This window comes from Solanum stenotomum, chromosome 4, assembly GCF_019186545.1.
Source record: "Solanum stenotomum isolate F172 chromosome 4, ASM1918654v1, whole genome shotgun sequence".
NCBI classification, from domain to species: domain Eukaryota; kingdom Viridiplantae; phylum Streptophyta; class Magnoliopsida; order Solanales; family Solanaceae; genus Solanum; species Solanum stenotomum.
Genome location: NC_064285.1, coordinates 8,371,217 through 8,391,229, shown reverse-complemented (window position 1 = coordinate 8,391,229; position 20,013 = coordinate 8,371,217). Strand labels below are relative to the sequence as shown.

Below are 20,013 nucleotides of genomic sequence, written 5' to 3'. Positions count from 1 at the left end.
AGAAAATCAATTTTGTCATCAATAGGATCAACTAGTGTTGGTACTCATGCTTAACAAATATATTATTTCTAAATTTAAAGCTAAGTGTCAACACTAGATGGACACAAATCGGTCTTGCAAGAAAATCAATTTGTCATCAATAGGATCAACTAGTGTTGGTACTTATGCTTAACAAACAATCGATGGACACAAAAATATTATCATAAAATTAAAGTTAAATATCAATACTAGATGGACACAAACACATTATTGAAAACAATTGTACTTGAACTTTAGAAATTAAGAAGCATCAACCTTATCTCCTACTTTGATGAAAGAAGCAATATAGTCTTGTATCAACTTTTTTAGATGTTGAGCTTCCTCAGTTTCCTAGCACGAAAAGTTCTAAAATTAGTTAAATTTCAAGTTCAAGTTCTAATTTCAAGTTCAAGTTCTAATTCTAAGTTCCAGTTCAAGTTCTAAGTTCAAGTTCTAAGCTCAAGTTCAATTTCTAATTTCAAGTTCAAGTTCAAGTTCTAATTTCAAGTTCAATTTCTAATTTCAAGTTCAAGTTCTAATTCTAAGCTCAAGTTCAAGTTCAAGTTCTAAGTTCAAGTTCTAATTTCAAGTTCAAGTTCTAAGTTCAAGGTCAAGTTCAAGTTCTAAGTTCAAGTTCTAAGTTCAAGGTCAAGTTCAAGTTCTAAGTTCAAGTTCAACTTCTAAATTCAAGTTCAAGTTCTAATTTCAAGTTCAAGTTCTAAGTTTAACTTCAAATTCGAAGTTCAAGTTCAAGTTCAAGTTCATGTTCAAATTCGAAGTTCAACTTCAATAATAATTCAAACTAGTCCTAAATTCAAAATTCAAACTAGTCTTAAAATCACAAATTCAAACTAGTCCTAAAATCCCAATAGACATAATTGATATAGCTAAACCAATAGACATAATTATTTAAAGAAGTGGGAATTACATTCATATTTATGCTCACATTTTATAATAATCTAATACAATCAAATAAATCAGAAATTGATACGAAATATATATAGCCGAAGGATCAATTTAAAGCATTAATTAGGACATATTTTACATTGGATTCACTAAGGTAAAAAGAATGTTAGGAGCAGATTGAAAAATAACGGGTTGGTACTCAATCAAGACTGAACTTGATAAACAATCACTGATACAGACAGTCAAGAATTCACAAATTATTCCAAACCTCAAGATGAACGCCAACATAGGCGAATATTTCAACATTAACAAACACCGTAGCATGCTAGATAATTGATTATAAACTAAGGGTCTCACACACATAATTTCCAAGAACAGGCAGCCCACACATATAGTAAGAATTCGAAATCTAAAACGAAAAGGTGCAACTATCTCACATTTTACAATATTCCCAGTGACATGCTTAAAATTAAAGTAAAGGAATTTGTACCTGGGATGGATCAGTTAAGATCCGTCTTAAGCAATCCAAATAATGCAAAGTGATTGTCGTTTTCGCCGGAGAAACAGGCGACTGGTGGCGCTAAAGATGCTGGCGTTCGCTGGTGTTGTTGTTGCTCGCCGGCGCTGGAGCTTCGCAGTGGCTCGTTGGCCGGAGTTGCTGGTCATGCTGGCACTGCTGCTTCACCGTGGAATCTCTGGTGGATGCTCGCTGATCAGAGGTCGCCTGGCGGAGCTGCTGCATGCGCTAGCTCGCCTAGCTGCTAGTTGTTGTTGCTCGCCGGTTAGAGTTACTGGTTGTCGTCAATGGAGGAGAAGAGAGAAAGAGGCGACGGGAAGGGGAGGAGAAGAGAGGACGACGCCGGGGCTGCTGGTCACAATTGCTGCTTCTCGCCGGAAATGGACGGAGAATGAGAGAGAGGAGGAGGCTGGGCGGCGGTAAGTAGAAAAAGATGAAGAATGAATTAGTTTAGGGTTGGTTCCTTTTGGTAGATTAAAATAGGAAAATAGATCTTGACCGTTGATTTAAAATAGATGTAAGGCTGAGATTAGCTTAAAGTGAGATGGGTGGTCAAGATTAAAAGGGATGAGTTTGATTGAAATCTGAAATAATTGCAATGAGCAAAAGGGCTAAAATTGCGACTAAATTGAAATTAGAGGCTAAAATCGAAAGAGAATTGCATAGAAAAAGGGCTAGAATTGAAATAAATTGAAATAGAATGGACTATAATTTAAATAATTTAGAGGAAGAATAAGGAAATGCTATCCGATTAATAAAATACTACATATTAAAATATATTCACACATTATTTAAAACATCTAATATTTTAAAATATAAGTAAAGTAATTATTTTGAGTTTAACTATCGATAAATATAATAATTTAAAAATAATAATATTTTTATAAATCATGCATACTAAAATATATAATTTTTTAGACAACCCTAATTTTTTTGATTTGTTTTTATTTATGTTCTTCAATTGCAATTTCTTATTTTTAAAAAATAGACGTGTGCCTGTTAATTAAAAAAATTAAACATTCGCGAACGAACATAAAAATTTTCAAACAATAATATTATTTTTTGATATTTCTCTGTATTTTTGCATGAAAATAAATTGACGAAAGTTCTTTGATTTTCTTAAACAGACAATCAAATTAAATAACACTACTTGTTTATTTTTTCTTATCATCTAAGCTATCTAAATTTAACGCAAATACTCACTTTTAATTTTTAATATAAATCAATACGAATAAAAAAACCCATCTTCAAAAAGACTCGACTGACTTAGTTAATAACACTACTAAAAAAAGACTCTTGTTCATTGCTAATAACACTACTAAATAATGTTAAAATTCGACTGACTTTGTTAGGTTGTCAGTGATTTTAGAGAAAGAAAACCAACACAATTTCGTCACTTATTTTTCACACAAAAATACATAACACTCTTAAAAAGAAATTATTATTTTTAAAAAAGAATTATTTTTTGTTAATTTTTGATTTTTTAACTAAAATTAAATGACACATGTCGATTTAAAATAAGAAGTTGCAATTGAAGAATATATATAAAAATAAATAAATCATAAAAATAGTATTTCGTGTTAAAATGGAACATAAAAAATGGAGTTCAAGGGTTAAAATGGAACAAGGCTAAGATAAAGTGCCAAAATGAAAAATGTGGACAAGTTAGAGGGGTTGTATATGGGTTTGGCCATATATATATATAATTTAACTACACATCAACAAAAGTTTAATCTAATAAATTTAATTTATCGATCAAGTTAATTTTATAAATTTAAATTATATACCTTCTAATTATATAAATTAAATTTTATTGATCAACAAAAGTTTATCAATATCAAATTTAATATATAAATCTCCTTGAATTGATCATCGGTATTTCTTAATTGATAATGTATTTCATATCTGAACCACTAGTATATAAGACTTGATTTGTTAAACTACTCGAGGAATATATATATAATTAATCAACGTATTTCATACTCCGATGAAGTATCCTTTACATGTCATCATAATTAGGAGGTGATCACTACACTTGACATCCATTCAAGATCAAACGTATATAATAATACTATCTCGCATTTCATACTGGAATGGATTATATGTTAGCTCTTCACCTCTACTACATCATGACATGAGATATTAAGTTTATGATTAGATGACGGACTGATAGGATTTGTACATTACTCTATAAATATAAGTATAATTATCTCTTAATTCATATCAACGTAGTTTCATACTCTAAATATGGATTATAGATATTTTTTTATTTATTTCACAAATTATAACATTTTATTTGTAAAAGTATATAAAATTGTTACACTTTTTGAACAACTAATCGTAGGTGTAAAATGAAATTTTAATATTATGCACAATAGCAAAATTATGATTAATAGGAATATTTTAAACATACCGACCTCCGGATGTCGCTTTTATTAAAAGTAATTAGATATAATAAAAAATACCGACCTCATGAGGTCGGTATCACATTAAATTTTAAGATAAATAAAAAGTAATCATGTTAATTAAATAATATTGACATCGGGAGGTCGGTATTTTATATTAAATTATTTTTTAACTTATATAAAACCGTCATTCGGAGGACGATTTATTTAAAGTTAATTGAAAATATTAATTTATCACATACTATTTAATTTTACCCACATCTGGAAGTCGGTATTATAATTTTTTTTGTTTTTTATTTTACACAAAACCATTCTCCGGAAGACGATTTAAATAAAATTAAATCAAAATATTTCTCAATTTTGTTTTTTATATGGAGAAATGGTGAAAATCGCGTCTGCTAGTGCAGATATTTTTAAAAAAGCGACGGACAACATCTCTATGTCCGTCGCTTTTTAAAAAAAATATTTGACCAACATTTTGACCAAAAAGCAACAGACTAAGAGACATTGTCCGTCGCTTTCTTAAAATATTTGACCGGATATTTTGACCAAGAAGTGACGGACATAAAGATGTTGTCCGTCGATAATTTAAAAAATAATTAAACAATTAAAATTAATAAAAAGCGACGGACGGCGTGACTTTTTTTAAATTAATAAATAATTATTTTTAATAAAAAGCGATGGACTGCGTCACTATCTATATAAAATAATTAATTAGCAAAAATATGCGAAAAAAAGCGACGGACTAAGCGATTCCGTCCGTCGCTTTTTAAAAAAAAATTAAAAATATTTTAATTAAAAAGCGACGGACTAAGAGACGCTGTCCGTAGCTTTTTAAAAATGTTTGACTAGATATTTTGACCAAAAAGCGACGGACTAAGAGATGACGTCCGTCGCTTTTTTTAAAAACTAATTAATAAAATAAAATAAATTGAAACGACGGACAACGTGGTTATTGTTTAATTTATAAATAATTATTTTTAATAAAAAACGACGGACTAAGAGATGCAGTCCGTCGCTTTTTGTAAAATAATTTTTTTAATTAAAAAGCGACGGACGGCATCTCTTAGTCCATCGCTTTCTTGGAGCGACGTTGTCCGTCGCTTTTTCTTCCATTGTTTTTTAGCAGTTTTTTAGTAGTGTCAGCACGTAATTAATGATTAATGTTAGTCGCGAGTGGTAATTATAGCAACTATAGCTATGATGAATAATTAAATAGTATAAGTTTGCTTAACTGGGTAATTTTCCCTAAAATCAATGTACAAACTATCGCCCTCAACAATATTTTAAGGTCTATAGTTCAATTCATTTACTATCTTTTTTATTTAGCAGATTTAATACGAGGAGTTTTTTTTTATGTGGTTAATATGAGGAGTTAAAATTTCTAGTCAGTTATTAAATATATAGAAGAAATATTTTTTATATTTTTTATGTATAAAAAGAAAAAAAACTCTTTTAAAAAAATATAAAATTATCTTTTTTTATAAGTATCCTACAAAATCTCATTTATACCGTGAGATTCTTTGAACAATTTTTTGACTTGCACAAATACACTTTTGACCTTTTCTTTTTGTTGGATTCCTAATTAAGTACCTTTGCATGTGAACATCAAAATCATACTCCTAGTGTTAAATTGTGATGGCAAACTCACATATAGGCAACAAAATCATTGGGTTAAATTGTGATGGCAATCACACATATATAGGGTCATTAATATCCGATTCATTATTTTATTCTATTTGTTTGACATGTTTCATAATTTTCATTATTTCAATCTTATATTTAATTTGATTACAATCGTGTAGAAAATGACTTGTTAAGCTTGTTGTTGTCTCTTGACTGAGGGTACGATTTCCTCAGTCACTTTAATCAGGCATTTTCATTATAAATAGGTTGGTATTTAATTTGAAAAATTAAAAAAATGTTAACTTATTTTTCAAGCATTAAAAATGAAGAAAAATATTATTACCGGCCTCAAAAAATTGGCATTTAATTAAGAATGTGTCGATTTTTTGGGTTTAAAATTTAAAAATAAACTTGATTTTACTTTAATAAATCGACTAAGGAAGTTAATCTTTTGGTCAAAATTGGTTTGGTTTTTATTTTACAAAATAAATAACGTCAAGAGGTTGGTATTTTTAATAAAATACATATCTAGATCTCTCTCCCTCCCTCCTTCCTCTGCTCGAGTCTAGCTTCAAAATGGACACTTTTTGAACGTTATGGACTAAAAAATATCCAAACACTTTCATAAATTTCAACCAAAAATTTACATTTACAAATCTTTAACCAAAAATACAATCCGGTATATAATAATTTACAAAACTCTCATAATTTTTCTTATAAAAATATTTTTAAAAATTGATATATAATATTGTACACTCAATATACACTATTATACAAAATTATAAGACATATTTATACACTTATATACAATAATATATAAATTTATACACTATTATACAAATCAAAATTTCATCAAACTTTGTCAGTTGATTTATATCAAACAACTTATACAAACCAGATTTTTTTTCAAATTTTACTGATTGATTTCTCCCAAATCCAAGATGAAATTATCTAGAAATCTATGAAGAGGTAGAACCATTGATGACCTATCATCCATAATAGATAAGACATGATGAGTCAACTGAATTTGATTGTGGAATATTTTGAAAATTGTTGGCACTTTGCTCTTGGGAAAATTGCTTTTGGGGGTCGAAAGGGCTTTGTGGCCTCATGGAAGCCCTCTAGGGCCTTTAAGTAACTTTAAGGGTTGCACGTGTAATTATTTCTTATGTTACTTAACATAATATATACGTGCAAAACAAGTACAATAAAATAATCTGGACAATGACTTATACTATACAAAGTCCAAGTATGATTTTTAGCCATTGATGTGAGATCCACCCATTTTTTCATATTTATGTATTATGTCAAGTTTTACGAACGTGAACTTGAAAAAAATATCAAGCTACTAAAGTCAAGTATATTAAGGCAAACTTTGTCAAGTCACAACAAGAAGAAAAACACACCAAGAAAAAAGTGAAGGGCGATAGTGAGTAAAGAGAGTACTCCACAAAGAGTGTGAGAAAAAAAGTTGTGGAACAAATAAAAAGCAAGTAGTATATATTATGGTAAGGTGTATGAACTAAAAGAGTATGGTGTATTTCTACTTTCTTATTTTTGTTATTTATTTTAGATATTTTTTCAGAGTCGGATTACCATTTTTCAACAATATAATATCAAATCCATGCCAAACAATGATCCATTGTCATTTTAGTACCCCTATTTTACAAAAGAAAATTATGAAAAATAGTGTCGACCCAAATGAAAGTCGTTCTTGGCTCTAAAAATATCTGAATATTTATAGAGGAAATTCTTACTCAAAATAAAAAAGATATCTTGAGAAAGATTTTTTTTAAAAAAAAGAAGGATCAACAAGTCCTCATTCTCGTCCACTAATGTTTGGATGAAATTGTGTTTGAGAAAATGGTTGATGCAAACACCTCAAAGGAAGCTTGAGAGACTTTATAAAATTCTCTCCAAGGAATTGTTAAACTGAAGAAGGTAAAACTTCGAATCTATTTTGAATTACTATTTAAAAGTGATGGTTCTATGAGTCAGTTGAAAGGGTACGGAGGAAATAGATAATGTATGTGTTATGTGTAGTAGAAATTTTTTTTTCGTTTTTTAACACCTAAATTTGATTATATGGTGTGCATAAACTTCAGTCATATCAAACTTTAGACACCACATATAAAAAAAATCATGATGGATAAAATTACAAATTTTCACACATTACGAATACGGCTTAAATGGTGATCCCGGAATCAAATGTCTATCCACTTTGGCCAATAGTTATTTCTTTGAAATTATAACAAAACGAAAACAATTTGTTCAAAGCAACCTAAAATTTACTTGTTTCATAACCAAATTAATACACTTACAAAAGAAAAAACTACTCCTTTGTTCCTAATTACTTGTCCACTTTTAAATTGACACACCTATTAAGAAAACAATAATTGATATAGTGAGTTTACCATTTTACTCATATTAATTATGAAATGGATGAATTAAAAACTTAAGATTTTCAAAAAGTTTTACATTTTTCAAAATAATAAATTGAGGGTATAATAGAGAAAAAGAATTTGTCATTTCTTGATTTGTCAAAATGGACAAGTAATTAGGGATAATAAAAAAAAACAAGTAATTAGGGACAGAGGGAGTAAAATGGTATAAAGACAAAAACAAGATAGTTTACATATGTTGGAGAAGATGGAAGCAGAATGGATGGGTTGAAGTGCAAAATGAAATAGACTGTTTTAGACAACAGAAAATTTTGGGCCTATACTATACATACAAATGCAGATTTGAAGCCCACACAAAAGTGTGGCACAACTACATAATATGGTCACATATTCTACACTAGTTTAGTCTAGATTCTAGAACCTTCATTCAAATATTTATAATTATCGGCGATACGGTTGTTCAAAATTGAATCGAAATTGATAACTCAAATTAATTTTTTTTTTAATGATTTATCAGTAATGAACGTTTTGATTCTTTTATTATCTGGTTATCGATTCTTAACAGTTTGAGGTTTTTTCTTAATGGATTAACCGTTAACCCGATAGTATATTAATATTATATTTATGCTATTCGGTATATAATGTCCTTGACTTAGGATTTAGTTTCATATTATTATTTCTAACAGTCTCAAACTTCGGTTATTCTACAATGTGTTAGTATTGTTTTTGAGCAAGATGCAATCTATCAATACTTATGTGCACGGTTTATTTAGTTTGTCATCGTGTTTCTAAGTGATTTTCAATCATATTTTTTTGTGTAAAATCTTCATGGTTAAACCAATAACCGATAAATCAAAATCTTAATAAATTTATAACGATTTAACATGCCTATAAACCGATAATCAATTAACTTCAAAAACGAACAGACCAATATGCAACCTTAATTGACAAAGTCATCTTAAGCGAAAGATGGTCTAGTATACATCCTTCGTTGAAAAATTATATGTTGTATAGATGTAAAAATGATAGCTATTATCAATGTATAATTATTCTATCAACATATTTCAGACAAATTTAGTACTTGAGGCCAGGGAAGAAAAATAGATTCATAAAACTATATTTAAAAATAGTTAGTGTTTGTAGAGGACGACAAATTAACAATTTTTACATTATAATATTCGACATAATTAATTTACTATATTAGTTTTCTGTTAATTTGAAATAAATTTTATCTCTTCAATTTCCCTCCAAAATTTGAATTTTACATTGATTTGTTGAATTAATGTCTTGTTCACTTGTGAAATTTAAGGAACGTGACTGTGATTTTCATCATTACTAAAATTTATGAGTCACAAAGGCTTGACAGAAATAATAAATGTGAGAAAGACAAAGCTTATTGCTGCAATACTATTCACTCAAAATACCAACAAATAGCAGCAGCTAAAATCTTCGTGTCAACTACGACTGTCGTGATAGAGTGGTAAATAATTTTTTATTTTTTATAAAAGAGTTCGGTTTTAAGTCTTCCTAGATATGAAGTCATTTTTTATTAGGGAACATTTTATCTCTAATAGTAAATTTTTTTAATATAAATTCATATCTAATTGAATTTCAATATAAATATCGAACACCTGACGATCAATAAAAAAAAAAGAGTTAATTGAGATATTTTCATTTAAGAAATTAGGGTACATATGACTAGTGAGTAGTGACTACATAAATATATTCACGTAAACGTCATGTATAAAATAATAAAGGGCAAAACATGGGAGCTAGCTGAGGATACATATGTGCCCAAAGTAACATGATAAGGATAACTATGTGACGAGAATAAATATTACATTTCTAAGAATATAAAGGCTATGACCGTTTTCCGTAAAACTTAAAACCAATGTTTGATTATACAATTTTTAAATTCAATTAGTGTTGGATTTCAAATTTGAAAAAATGTTTCAAATCTGTTTTGCAATTTCATCTTCATAAATTTTAAAGAGAGAATACAAAAAAAAAAAACTCTTTGAATTTGGTCCGATAACTTTCTTTAGTATTTAAACTATACGGGCATTTAAATACCTCCTTTAATATCTTTGAAGTGAATTAAAAATCACCATGAGATTATTATACCACTTTCACCTGTCACATCATAGCCATGTAAGTGCCACAACATGGTCATGTCAACACCACGTTATTAAATAATTGGCTTAAGTCATCTACGGTCTCTTAAAGTTGTCCGCATAATTCATTTAAACACCTCAACTAAGGCTTGTACCTATTGAACACCTATACCCCTTAAAATTGATACATATTTGACATTTTTTTGACAATCAGCCAAAAATATGAAATGTGTGTACTACACTCGCTGTGACATGACAAATTGATGAATTAAATGATGACATGTGGCATTTGAGTCCAAAAATTTATTTTAAAAATGAAATTCTAATTATTTTTTTTTACTATTTTAGTCTATTTAATTAACCAAAAAAATTTATAAAGAATATTCTAAAAAACCCATTCATGGCAACCACCCCTTTTTCTCTCCGGTTAGATCCAAACGGCCAAACTAACATCCCCACACACGGTCCCTCCCTCAATCTATTTCTTAAACTATAATTTTCTTCTCTTCATCCGGTTTTGGTACAAGAATATGAATAATGTTTCATGGTATAATTATGAATTTCTATCACCATGACCAAAAAAAATGGTGTTATCTGAAATATTTTTCTGAATTTCGTAACTGATATTTTCTGGATTTGAAGAACTCTTCGTTTCTTTTAACTGTCAATTTTAATTAATTGATGTGATTATTTATTGTTGGAAAAAATGGCGTCATCTGAAATATGTCGAGAACGAACCTTGTTGGAAAAAATAAAATTTCACCAGAAATTACAGTTCTTAAATTCTAACTAGATATCTGCATAATCGATTTTAATATATGATGATAAATTGTGGTAAAGTTAAGAAAGAAGAAGAAGGTAAAAAAATGGCAAAAATACTATATTAAAAATCATTGATTGTTATAGTGTTTAAGATGAAAACGATGATGGTAAGGGGAAGGAAGAGATGGCTAATGAAAGGAGAGAAGAGAAGGGTGGATGGCGATAGGGGCAATGGCAGCGATATCGCCGGAAATGGGTGGTGTTGAAAAAAAAAGTGATATGTTTAAAGAAGAAAGAAGAAGAAAGAGATTTTTTTAAAAAAATTAGCTAAAAATTGTCCCTTCACGCGCTTCTATGTATGTGTGTTGCACTCTCTTTGCCATGTCAGCGAAAAGTGTTCAATAAATACTTATTTTGAACAATAAAAGTGTTCAATAGGTACACGTCTTAGTTGAGGTGTTTAAATGAATTATGCGGACAACTTTAAGGGGCCGCAGATGACTTAAGCCTAAATAATTTTATTATTTACTATTTTCACAAATTTTTCTTTAACACTTCTTAAAATTAATTTACACTAAGTAATTAATTACAAATGCATTTTCTAAAATTAAAATTTAAAATGTGGATCCATTTTTATTGCCCATACCCATACCTAGCCCCACCCACTCCCTTTTTATTTCCCCCCGATACCCAGCCCCCACCCACCCCCTTCACTTCTTTCTTCTTCCTTCTTCTTCACCATCTCTAGCTCTTAACTGCTTCATATTTTCCAATGAGCTCCACCACACCTCCTGTTTCTCTTCCTTTCTTCGTCTTATTCGGTGAATCAACAAATTTTTTTTGCTGTTGGGTTTTGTGGATTACTAAAGAGATGGTGAAATTGAAGTAGTTGATAGAGTTGAAGATGAAGATGAAGATGGAGGAAAAAAGATGCTTCAATGGAGAAGAAGCTTATTGGGGAAGACAACAAAATGAAGAGAAAAAAAATAAAAGTTTTATGGGCCAATAGGAAAATTCATATAGTTTAATAAAAGTTAGTAATATATTAAGAAAATAATATTTAAAATGTAATTATATATTGACCTATAAAAAATGACATGTGTATGATATTATAATTTTTTTTTTCCTTTTTTAACTCTTTCACAAGCTATTGGATGAGTAAACTCACTCTCTTTTCCACGTCATCTCTTAGGGTTGCATTTAATTGACTTCAAAGATATTAAAGGACGTATTTAAACGTCCGTGTATTTTAAGTGCTAAAGTAATTTATCTGACCAAGTTCGGAGGTTTTTTTATGTGTTTTCTCAATTTTAAATAAAGTGTTTCTTTTTTCTCCCTTGCAAAAAATATAAATAAACACAATTTTCAACTCTAACTTCATAAATTTCAAATAAAAAATATATTTAGAATTCATGGTCCAATGCCTGCTTAAATTTTATGATATAAATTTCTTCGACCATTTAAAAGAATTGTACATTTTAAACTTCTTAATTTATCCAGAAGCTTTTATGATTAATCACATATATTTATGATTATAAGTTTTGAAATTTTTATAACTACTCAAATAAAATCTCATATTTAAGATATAAGTTTTTTTAAAAATTATTATTATTTAAAATTTTATACCAAATCAAATTATATTAGATAAATTGATAAAAGCAACCAAAGATAAACAAATTGTCTATAGTAGTTTTTTTTTTTTTAAAAGATACAGTACTATAAATCTATAAATGTCTGATTCTCAACTACTCCATATTAATGTTGTTGTTATATGGAGCCCCTTTGCACATAGAAGATTCCAAATATTTGAAATTCCATGATTTAACAAAGTGTTTTTTATTGAATCATTATTTTAATTTTTAATATGAATTTTTACATAAACTGTCCGTCAAATTTATTGTTTACTTTTTGTAATTCTGATAGATTATATACATATTATATATGATTCTACATATATCGATTATATATTATATATCTGCTATTATTTTTTTAATATAAGTAATTGGAAAGATGGCTGGATATTATATAAATTCAGTGTAATTTCATAAGTAGAGTCGAGAGGGTAGTGTGTATGCAGATTTTATACCCTTCTTATTTTTGTGGAGGTAAATAAACTATTTTCAATAGACACTCAATTCAAATAAAGAAAAGAAAAGCAATTCAAAGTAATTCTAGACACAAAAAACACGAAAAATTAAGAAGCTTGAAGATATAATAAAAACACTACATAACATATTGAAAAAAGGGAGTGCGAGAGCCGAGAATGATACTAATGTTGAAAGAAAAAAAATAGTAGTAACGGCTAAAAAATTACTACAATAATCAAAATACAAAAAATAACATATATATAAAATACTTAATCTTGAATCCAATTATTTATATATTTAATTTATTCGCTCAATATCGATGCAGAAACTCATAAACTTTGTGGCGTCCCCTCTTGACCATCTAGATAGAGTTGTTGTAGTTTCAAATTTCAATATTTTTTATAAGTATTTGATTGCCTGTTTCCCTCCCTAATGTCCCTTTCCTAGCAGGCAACCGTACACAATATTTTGAATCACTGTATGCTTCAACCCTAAAAACATGCTTTGAGGTGAAAGCAAAGAGCAAACAACAAGCTAACTAGAGATGGTAGGGGTCGATCATCGATGTCAAAATGAGTCAAGTTAATAATAATTCATTCAAAAGTTACTTGGGTTAAATAAGCTAAAAACGAATCATAACACAACCCCTCAATTCTTACTAAATTAAACGAATTATAATTTTATGAATTAATTTTTTCACTATGTAAAGATAATATGTATTATTACTCACAACTAACATCCCTTATGTGTACATAATGTATCAAATGACAAATTTCACTGGCATAATACATAAATGCGCCCTTTAATTTGATCTCAGTGGGCGACTACACCCTCTAACTTTGAATGTACACAAATAGACACTTAAACTATCCAAAAGTTAAACAAGTAGACATACGTGTCCTATGTGGCATATACATGTAGGACACAAAACTACCACATAAGACGCCACATAGGATACGTGTCTCTACTTGTTCAACTTTTGGAAAGTTTAAGTGTGTGTGCACACCTACCGTTGAAGAGCATAAATGTCAATTGAAGTTAAAGTAAGGGGCACATTTATGTACTATGTACTACATAACTATTTTGGATAAAATCAATAGAATAATTGAATTATACTTATTGTAATAATAAAAATTTTAAGATTTTTTTTTGTCACAGTAAAGTACTTCAATTCTCCCTTCTATAACAATAAAGTCACTAGAGGGAACGTAAACAATATTATTGTTTGTTTTAATGCACACATGAGCTATTACTCATAATACACGTTTGATTAAGATTAGGTTTCTTTAATTAATTTAGGCATTAATTTTGTATTAGCTACTAGTTATTTATTTCTACATTCTTAGAGTTAGCTTAGAATAATTTGTTTATTTCATCTGTATATAAACTCCATTGAAGACTCATTAAACATATATACATTTTTTCATTCTATTTCTCTGCATCTATAATATGGTTAAACTTCTTTATTCCAACATTGTTTGTCTGAATATTTTTTAAGTTACTATATTGAAATGTTGTTACAAGAAGCATATAATATAATATAAAATAAACATATGATTTTAAAGAAAATTTGACTATTACAATGTAATATTATTACAAAAGATGATTCTTATAGTGAAATTTAACCGTATAATATATTAATTTTTATACATTAATTAACTCAATCGAAAGATCAACCAGAGTGATCTCATCTTGCTTACTTGTGACGAAGCTTCTAGCTCTAAATAATAACAATGACGGTAAAATATTCAATATAATTTTATAAATGAAATTTAAGAAGGATTGAGTATACGAGAGCACACACCGTATAAAACTAAAATGGGGAAGTATAAAATGAAAGCACCATCCCCTTTATCTCTGAACTGTGTGGGGATTTGATGCAGTTTTTTCTTTGGGTTTTTGCTGAGAAAGTTAAAGGGTCAATTTTTTTTATCCAAATCAGCCATAGCCACTGAAAGCCATAAAGTCTCTTGTGTGTCATTTGAACATTAGGTGCTTCATTGGGGATTCTTGAATTTTGTAAATGTGAAAAACTGCTTAAAGTTGTGTTCTTTACTATAACTAGATTCTGAATTACACACTTCCTTGCATTCCATTTTTGTGAAGAAAAACACAAAAACATTTAAAGGGTCAGTGATTCAATAGTAGTTAATGTCATCTGGGAAACAGCTCATTTCACCTGAGGCATTTTGCACCAATTTTGAAAGAAGTAACTTTTTGGGCTGTAGTTGACACTTGTCATCTGAATGTATATTTTTCAGAAATCATGTGCAAGAACTGTTCATTCTTTCATTTTTTGTAGCATTTGATGATTTTGGACCATGATTGAGTACTTGAGCTTCAGCTTCAGTCAAGTCTTTTGGATTCATTAAACCAAATCTCCAAAAAAAGAAGTCTTTTGCTGCTAAATTTGGAATCTTTTTGCATAGATTTTTCCTCTCTTGTCATGTAAACACAAAATACTTTTCTTATAAAAGACAAAGATTACTCCTTTTTCCTTTTTACCTTCAGTTTCTTGAGTAATTCACTTAGGCTTATTAGTTGTTTAAAAGGGTCTCATCAGTTGTCTCTTCTTTACCAGCATATAATGTTATAGAATAGTGCCAGTTTCAGTTGTAAATGGTGGGTCAGACAGCACAATAATGCATATAAAGTTTTGTTCTTGAAAATCTTGTTGTTGTGTTAAGCGAACAGGAATGTCCTGTGGGGTTGAGTTTCTTGAAAGTTCAAAGAAAGTTGTGAAAACTATTCTGGGGTAATGAGTAAGGAGGTGAAGAAAGGGAAGCAGGAGGGTAAAAGTAGTTGTGATGTTGCTGAGAAAGTTATGGTGGCTGTTAAGGCATCAAAAGAGATACCTAAAAATGCTCTTGTGTGGGCTTTGACTCATGTTGTTCAACCTGGAGATTACATTACACTTCTTGTGGTTGTTCCTTCACAAAGCTCTGGTATAACATTCATCTGACTTGTTTATATTTCTTTCAGTATCTCATTGTGGTAGCACTAAAATGTAGAATGCAAGTATTCAAGTATATGTCAACTACATTTATAGAAGCAAAGAGCCTACATAAAGAGAACTTTTGATTGTTATCATGGAGTTTATACAGAATATAGCTATTTAGTATTCTTACTTGCTTTGAGATTAGGTACTTATTAGAGTGCAAGCTGGTGCGGACACCTGTTATAAAAAAATAAAAAAGAAGATAGGTACTTAAGAGTGTTACCTGATTGAAACAAAAATTCTCTGAATTGAACAGAAATCTTGATTTGGTGATTATTCTGTTCCTCTTTCCTGATTGACACTCTCGTGTCTTCTTACCGGTGCTGAATATATTCCTTGTGGATTTATCCAGCAGTTTGTTACTTGTAGCTATTTTAAATCTAAGTTGATCTTGGCTTCTGTGAGAATGGGAAAAATAGTCCTTCAAGGAGGATTTACTTCTGAAGCCACTGACTTCTAATTAGTCTAATGAAGCTAGTCCTGCATTGTTTTTCTTTACTGCTTTTCTGAAGGGTCTCCTATATGCATCTCTACTAAATTCTTTTATGCCTTGACAAGTAAATACCTGGTGCTTCTTGTTATCAGTTTTTTCTGTTTCAGTGCTTTGCGCTTCCACAAAATAGTCTAGCAACGGGATGTTCTAATTATATGGGCATAACTTTAGTGATTTTCACAAATATTTGCTAGGTAGAAAGATGTGGGGTTTCCCCATGTTTGCTGGAGATTGTGCCAATGGTCCCCGGAAGTCACATTCCGGAAATAGTAGTGAGCAAAAGTCAGACTTAACAGATTCCTACTCTCAGATGATCCTTCAGCTCCAAGATGTTTATGATCCCACTAAGGTTAATGCCAAAATTCTCTATTTCTGTAGATTGTTATTAGGTAATTTTACACTGACATACTAAAAGATTGGTGCTTTTCGTTCACTTCACCAGATAAACATGAAGATTAAAATTGTTTCTGGTTCACCGCATGGAGCTGTGGCTGCTGAGGCAAAGAAGAGTCGAGCTAATTGGGTTGTTTTGGACAAGTAATTTTAGAAGTTTTCAGAGTGTGATTCCTTGTTTATGTTCTTTTATTCTGTATCTTCTCTAAGCTGTTGCTGATTCTTGTTTGAACTTTTCCAGACATCTCAAACATGAGAAGAAATGTTGTATGCAAGAGCTGCATTGCAATATCGTAGTAATGAAACGATCTCAACCAAAAGTTCTCCGCCTAAATTTAGTCGGTTCACCTAAAAAGGAACCTGATGTCTTGGGCTCATTATCTTCGGAGAAAGCTCAATCATGTGGACCAGAACTAGAAAAGAATTATTCATTGGCTTCTTCTAGAGGTCCATTAGTAACACCAACAAGTAGTCCAGAGATTTTCAGTGTTACTGAAGCTGGTACTTCATCAGTTTCAAGTTCTGATCCAGGAACTACACCATTTTTTGTCGCTGAAGTAAATCGGGATTTGCATAAGGCAGAGTTGTTAGCCTTAAAGGAAGATCAAGATGTAGATGATTCAAGTTCAGAGAGTGAGAGTGAAAATCTATCTTGTTCAAGCTCAAGATTCCAACCGTGGGTGGTGGACAGTGTCAGTTCACATTGTCAACTCTCTCAACGCCAGCAAATTAGCTCGATAAGATCTTTTGACAGGCCACAAACATCTACAACCAATTCATTACTGGAGAAGTTTACTAAGCTTGATACAGAAGGTGGCTCTGGATCCCCGAGCTATAGAGATGATATGGATTACAATCGAAATATGAGAGAAGCAGGTCCATTAACCAGAAGTGCACCTCTTGGCCCTCCTCCCTTGTGTTCAATATGTCAACACAAGGCTCCTGTATTTGGGAAACCTCCCAGGTGGTTCACTTATACAGAGCTGGAGCTTGCAACAGGAGGATTTTCACAAGCCAATTTCTTGGCAGAGGGAGGGTATGGATCCGTTCACAGAGGAGTCCTTCCAGACGGTCAAGTTGTTGCTGTCAAGCAACATAAGTTGGCAAGTTCTCAAGGGGATCAAGAATTTTGCTCGGAAGTTGAAGTGCTCAGCTGTGCTCAGCACCGAAATGTTGTCATGTTGATAGGATTCTGCATTGAAGACAGGAGAAGATTGCTAGTATATGAATATATATGCAATGGTTCTTTAGATTCTCATCTATATGGTATGTGTACTCATGTTTGTTTATGTCCTTTACACACTCTGATGAATCTGCTGATTATTGCTTCAATCAATGAATGGACTTCTTTTAGGTTGGCTGGGTTACTTTGCATGAACTGTTACAATAATGGTGATATAAAGAGGGTTTTTGTGGTGTCTAAGATTAGTCTTTCTGCCTTTGTATTACTTACCATCATGTTCTGTATTTACAGGACGCAATAAGGAACCTTTGGAGTGGTCTGCACGTCAAAAGATAGCTGTTGGAGCTGCACGAGGTTTGCGATATCTGCATGAAGAGTGCAGAGTGGGCTGCATTGTCCATCGGGACATGAGACCAAACAACATTCTCATCACTCATGACTTTGAACCACTAGTATGGACAATCTCTTACTAATAAGAAAGTTATTCAAGATAAATGTTACTTCTAGCCAAGGCTCCTTTGGAGCATAAAAAGAGTCTGCACCAGTGTCTCATATATCCCTGTGTATCTGTTCTTGATAGCTAATGACTTGTCAAAATTCTCTTACATGGATCTACCTGTCCAATTACCATTGACAAGACGGAGAGATAGATAAGCAGTTAAATGGAAATATGACATTTCTTTTAGGTGTATCACTAATATACATGGTCACATCAATTATTCTAATCTCTCTAAGCTCAATTGATTTTTCTTGTCAGCTTAGTATATGTAACAAATCAAACAGATTCCTAGTGCTTCTCCATAGCTTTTCAAGCAACTGATTGGAAGATGAAAACAACAAAAGGAGATCACCTTTGTGAACAAGTTAACATCATGAATTTATTGTGCTTTAAGCAGTACTTCGAACTGTACTAATCTTGCTTCACCTTCGTTTTCTAGGTCGGAGACTTTGGTTTGGCTAGATGGCAACCGGATGGTGATACATGCGTTGAAACGAGAGTACTTGGAACATTTGGGTTAGGCCTTGGAAAGTTGTTTGTATTTTACTTTTGATATGCCATTGCAGAACTAATAAGGTAATTTTCTGTATTTAGGTACTTGGCTCCTGAGTATACTCAAAGCGGCCAAATTACTGAGAAAGCTGATGTTTACTCGTTTGGTGTGGTGCTCGTAGAGCTTGTAACTGGTCGTAAAGCAGTGGATCTTAACAGGCCTAAAGGCCAACAGTGTCTCACAGAATGGGTATACTTCAACATCTTATTTTACATCTGTTTTTAGTTCTGATTTTATAGGGAACAGTTATACAGATATGCAGGAGTTCCTTCCAATTCCCCTACATATCAATGAATTTATCATGAATTCATTTTCAGGCACGTCCATTGTTGGAAGCATGTGAAATCGATGAGTTAATAGATGCCCGGATAGGAAGCAGCTACAAGGAGCACGAGGTGTATTGCATGGTGCATGCTGCATCTTTGTGCATAAGGCAGGATCCTCAGACTAGGCCTCGAATGTCTCAGGTATGTGTTTCCTTTTGCATAGACTTATTACAATCTTGATTATGATTCTTGCAATTTAGTCATGAATAGGGCTGGATTCTCATGTAATTTTGGTTGTATCTCAGGTACTTCGAATTCTTGAAGGTGACCTGATGATGGATTCTGGTAAAATGTCTACAACACCTAGGTATGATGTGGGAAGCCAAAGTGGAAGGATTTCGTCTAATCACCTCATGCAGTATGAAAGGTACAGTGGTTCTATACGAAATGACGAATTGGAGGGTCTAAGTCCAAAGCTCTCATTTGATAAAAGGAACCCCTCTATTATTTGGGATAGGGATAGTCACAGGACTGCATTTTCAGATCATCTGTAAATTACTTTGTACCTGACTCTTGTGATCAAAGATATATATTGCTGCTATATCAGAGCAGTTCAAGACAGGGAATTCTGATCAAAAGCCATATATCTTTCCATTACTTGTGCACAAGTGAGTCATAATAGTGTTTTTTTTTTTTATTGGTACCCAATCTACTTGTGTTTATCTCAAGGAAGGAAACAACGATTCTTGAGGCATTGGATTCTCATTAATGTTTGTGTTACTCTAAGATGT

General features: G+C 31.1%; 2 protein-coding genes and 1 long non-coding RNA gene across 4 annotated transcripts in view; 2 read left to right on the top strand and 1 right to left on the bottom strand.

Annotated features, from left to right (window-relative positions):
- The window catches only part of LOC125862502 (uncharacterized), a 6,113-nt gene extending 4,441 nt beyond the window's left edge, over positions 1-1,672 (bottom strand). Inside the window, exons 1-2 of the long non-coding RNA XR_007446052.1 lie at positions 1,415-1,672; positions 295-369 (exon numbers count right to left, since the gene is read on the bottom strand). This is a non-coding gene — a long non-coding RNA (uncharacterized LOC125862502). The remainder of the gene's footprint in view (positions 1-294; positions 370-1,414) is intronic.
- The window catches only part of LOC125862484 (beta-galactosidase), a 299,954-nt gene that overhangs the window by 235,119 nt on the left and 44,822 nt on the right, over positions 1-20,013 (top strand). The window lies entirely within an intron of this gene.
- Positions 14,708-19,841, top strand: LOC125862485 (inactive protein kinase SELMODRAFT_444075-like). Of its 2 annotated transcripts, none has more exons than XM_049542571.1 (9): positions 14,708-15,782; positions 16,523-16,677; positions 16,771-16,865; positions 16,963-17,987; positions 18,196-18,356; positions 18,843-18,919; positions 18,998-19,145; positions 19,274-19,423; positions 19,528-19,841. In XM_049542571.1, exons 1-9 carry the CDS (start codon positions 15,596-15,598, stop codon positions 19,774-19,776), a joined length of 2,247 nt encoding a protein of 748 aa, XP_049398528.1. In that variant the 5' UTR covers positions 14,708-15,595; the 3' UTR covers positions 19,777-19,841. The 2 variants fall into 2 exon arrangements, with proteins under 2 accessions (XP_049398528.1, XP_049398529.1); XM_049542572.1 differs by having other exon boundaries at positions 15,642-15,782; positions 16,527-16,677.

What these genes read in the sequence shown, in the direction of transcription:
- LOC125862485 (XM_049542571.1), top strand. Translation starts at nt 15,596, where the DNA reads ATGAGTAAGGAGGTGAAGAAAGGGAAGCAGGAGGGTAAAAGTAGTTGT. An exon ending in AATTGGGTTGTTTTGGACAA is followed by an intron (nt 16,866 to 16,962) that starts GTAATTTTAGAA and finishes GAACTTTTCCAG; the next exon opens with ACATCTCAAACATGAGAAGA. An exon ending in CTCATGACTTTGAACCACTA is followed by an intron (nt 18,357 to 18,842) that starts GTATGGACAATC and finishes TTCGTTTTCTAG; the next exon opens with GTCGGAGACTTTGGTTTGGC.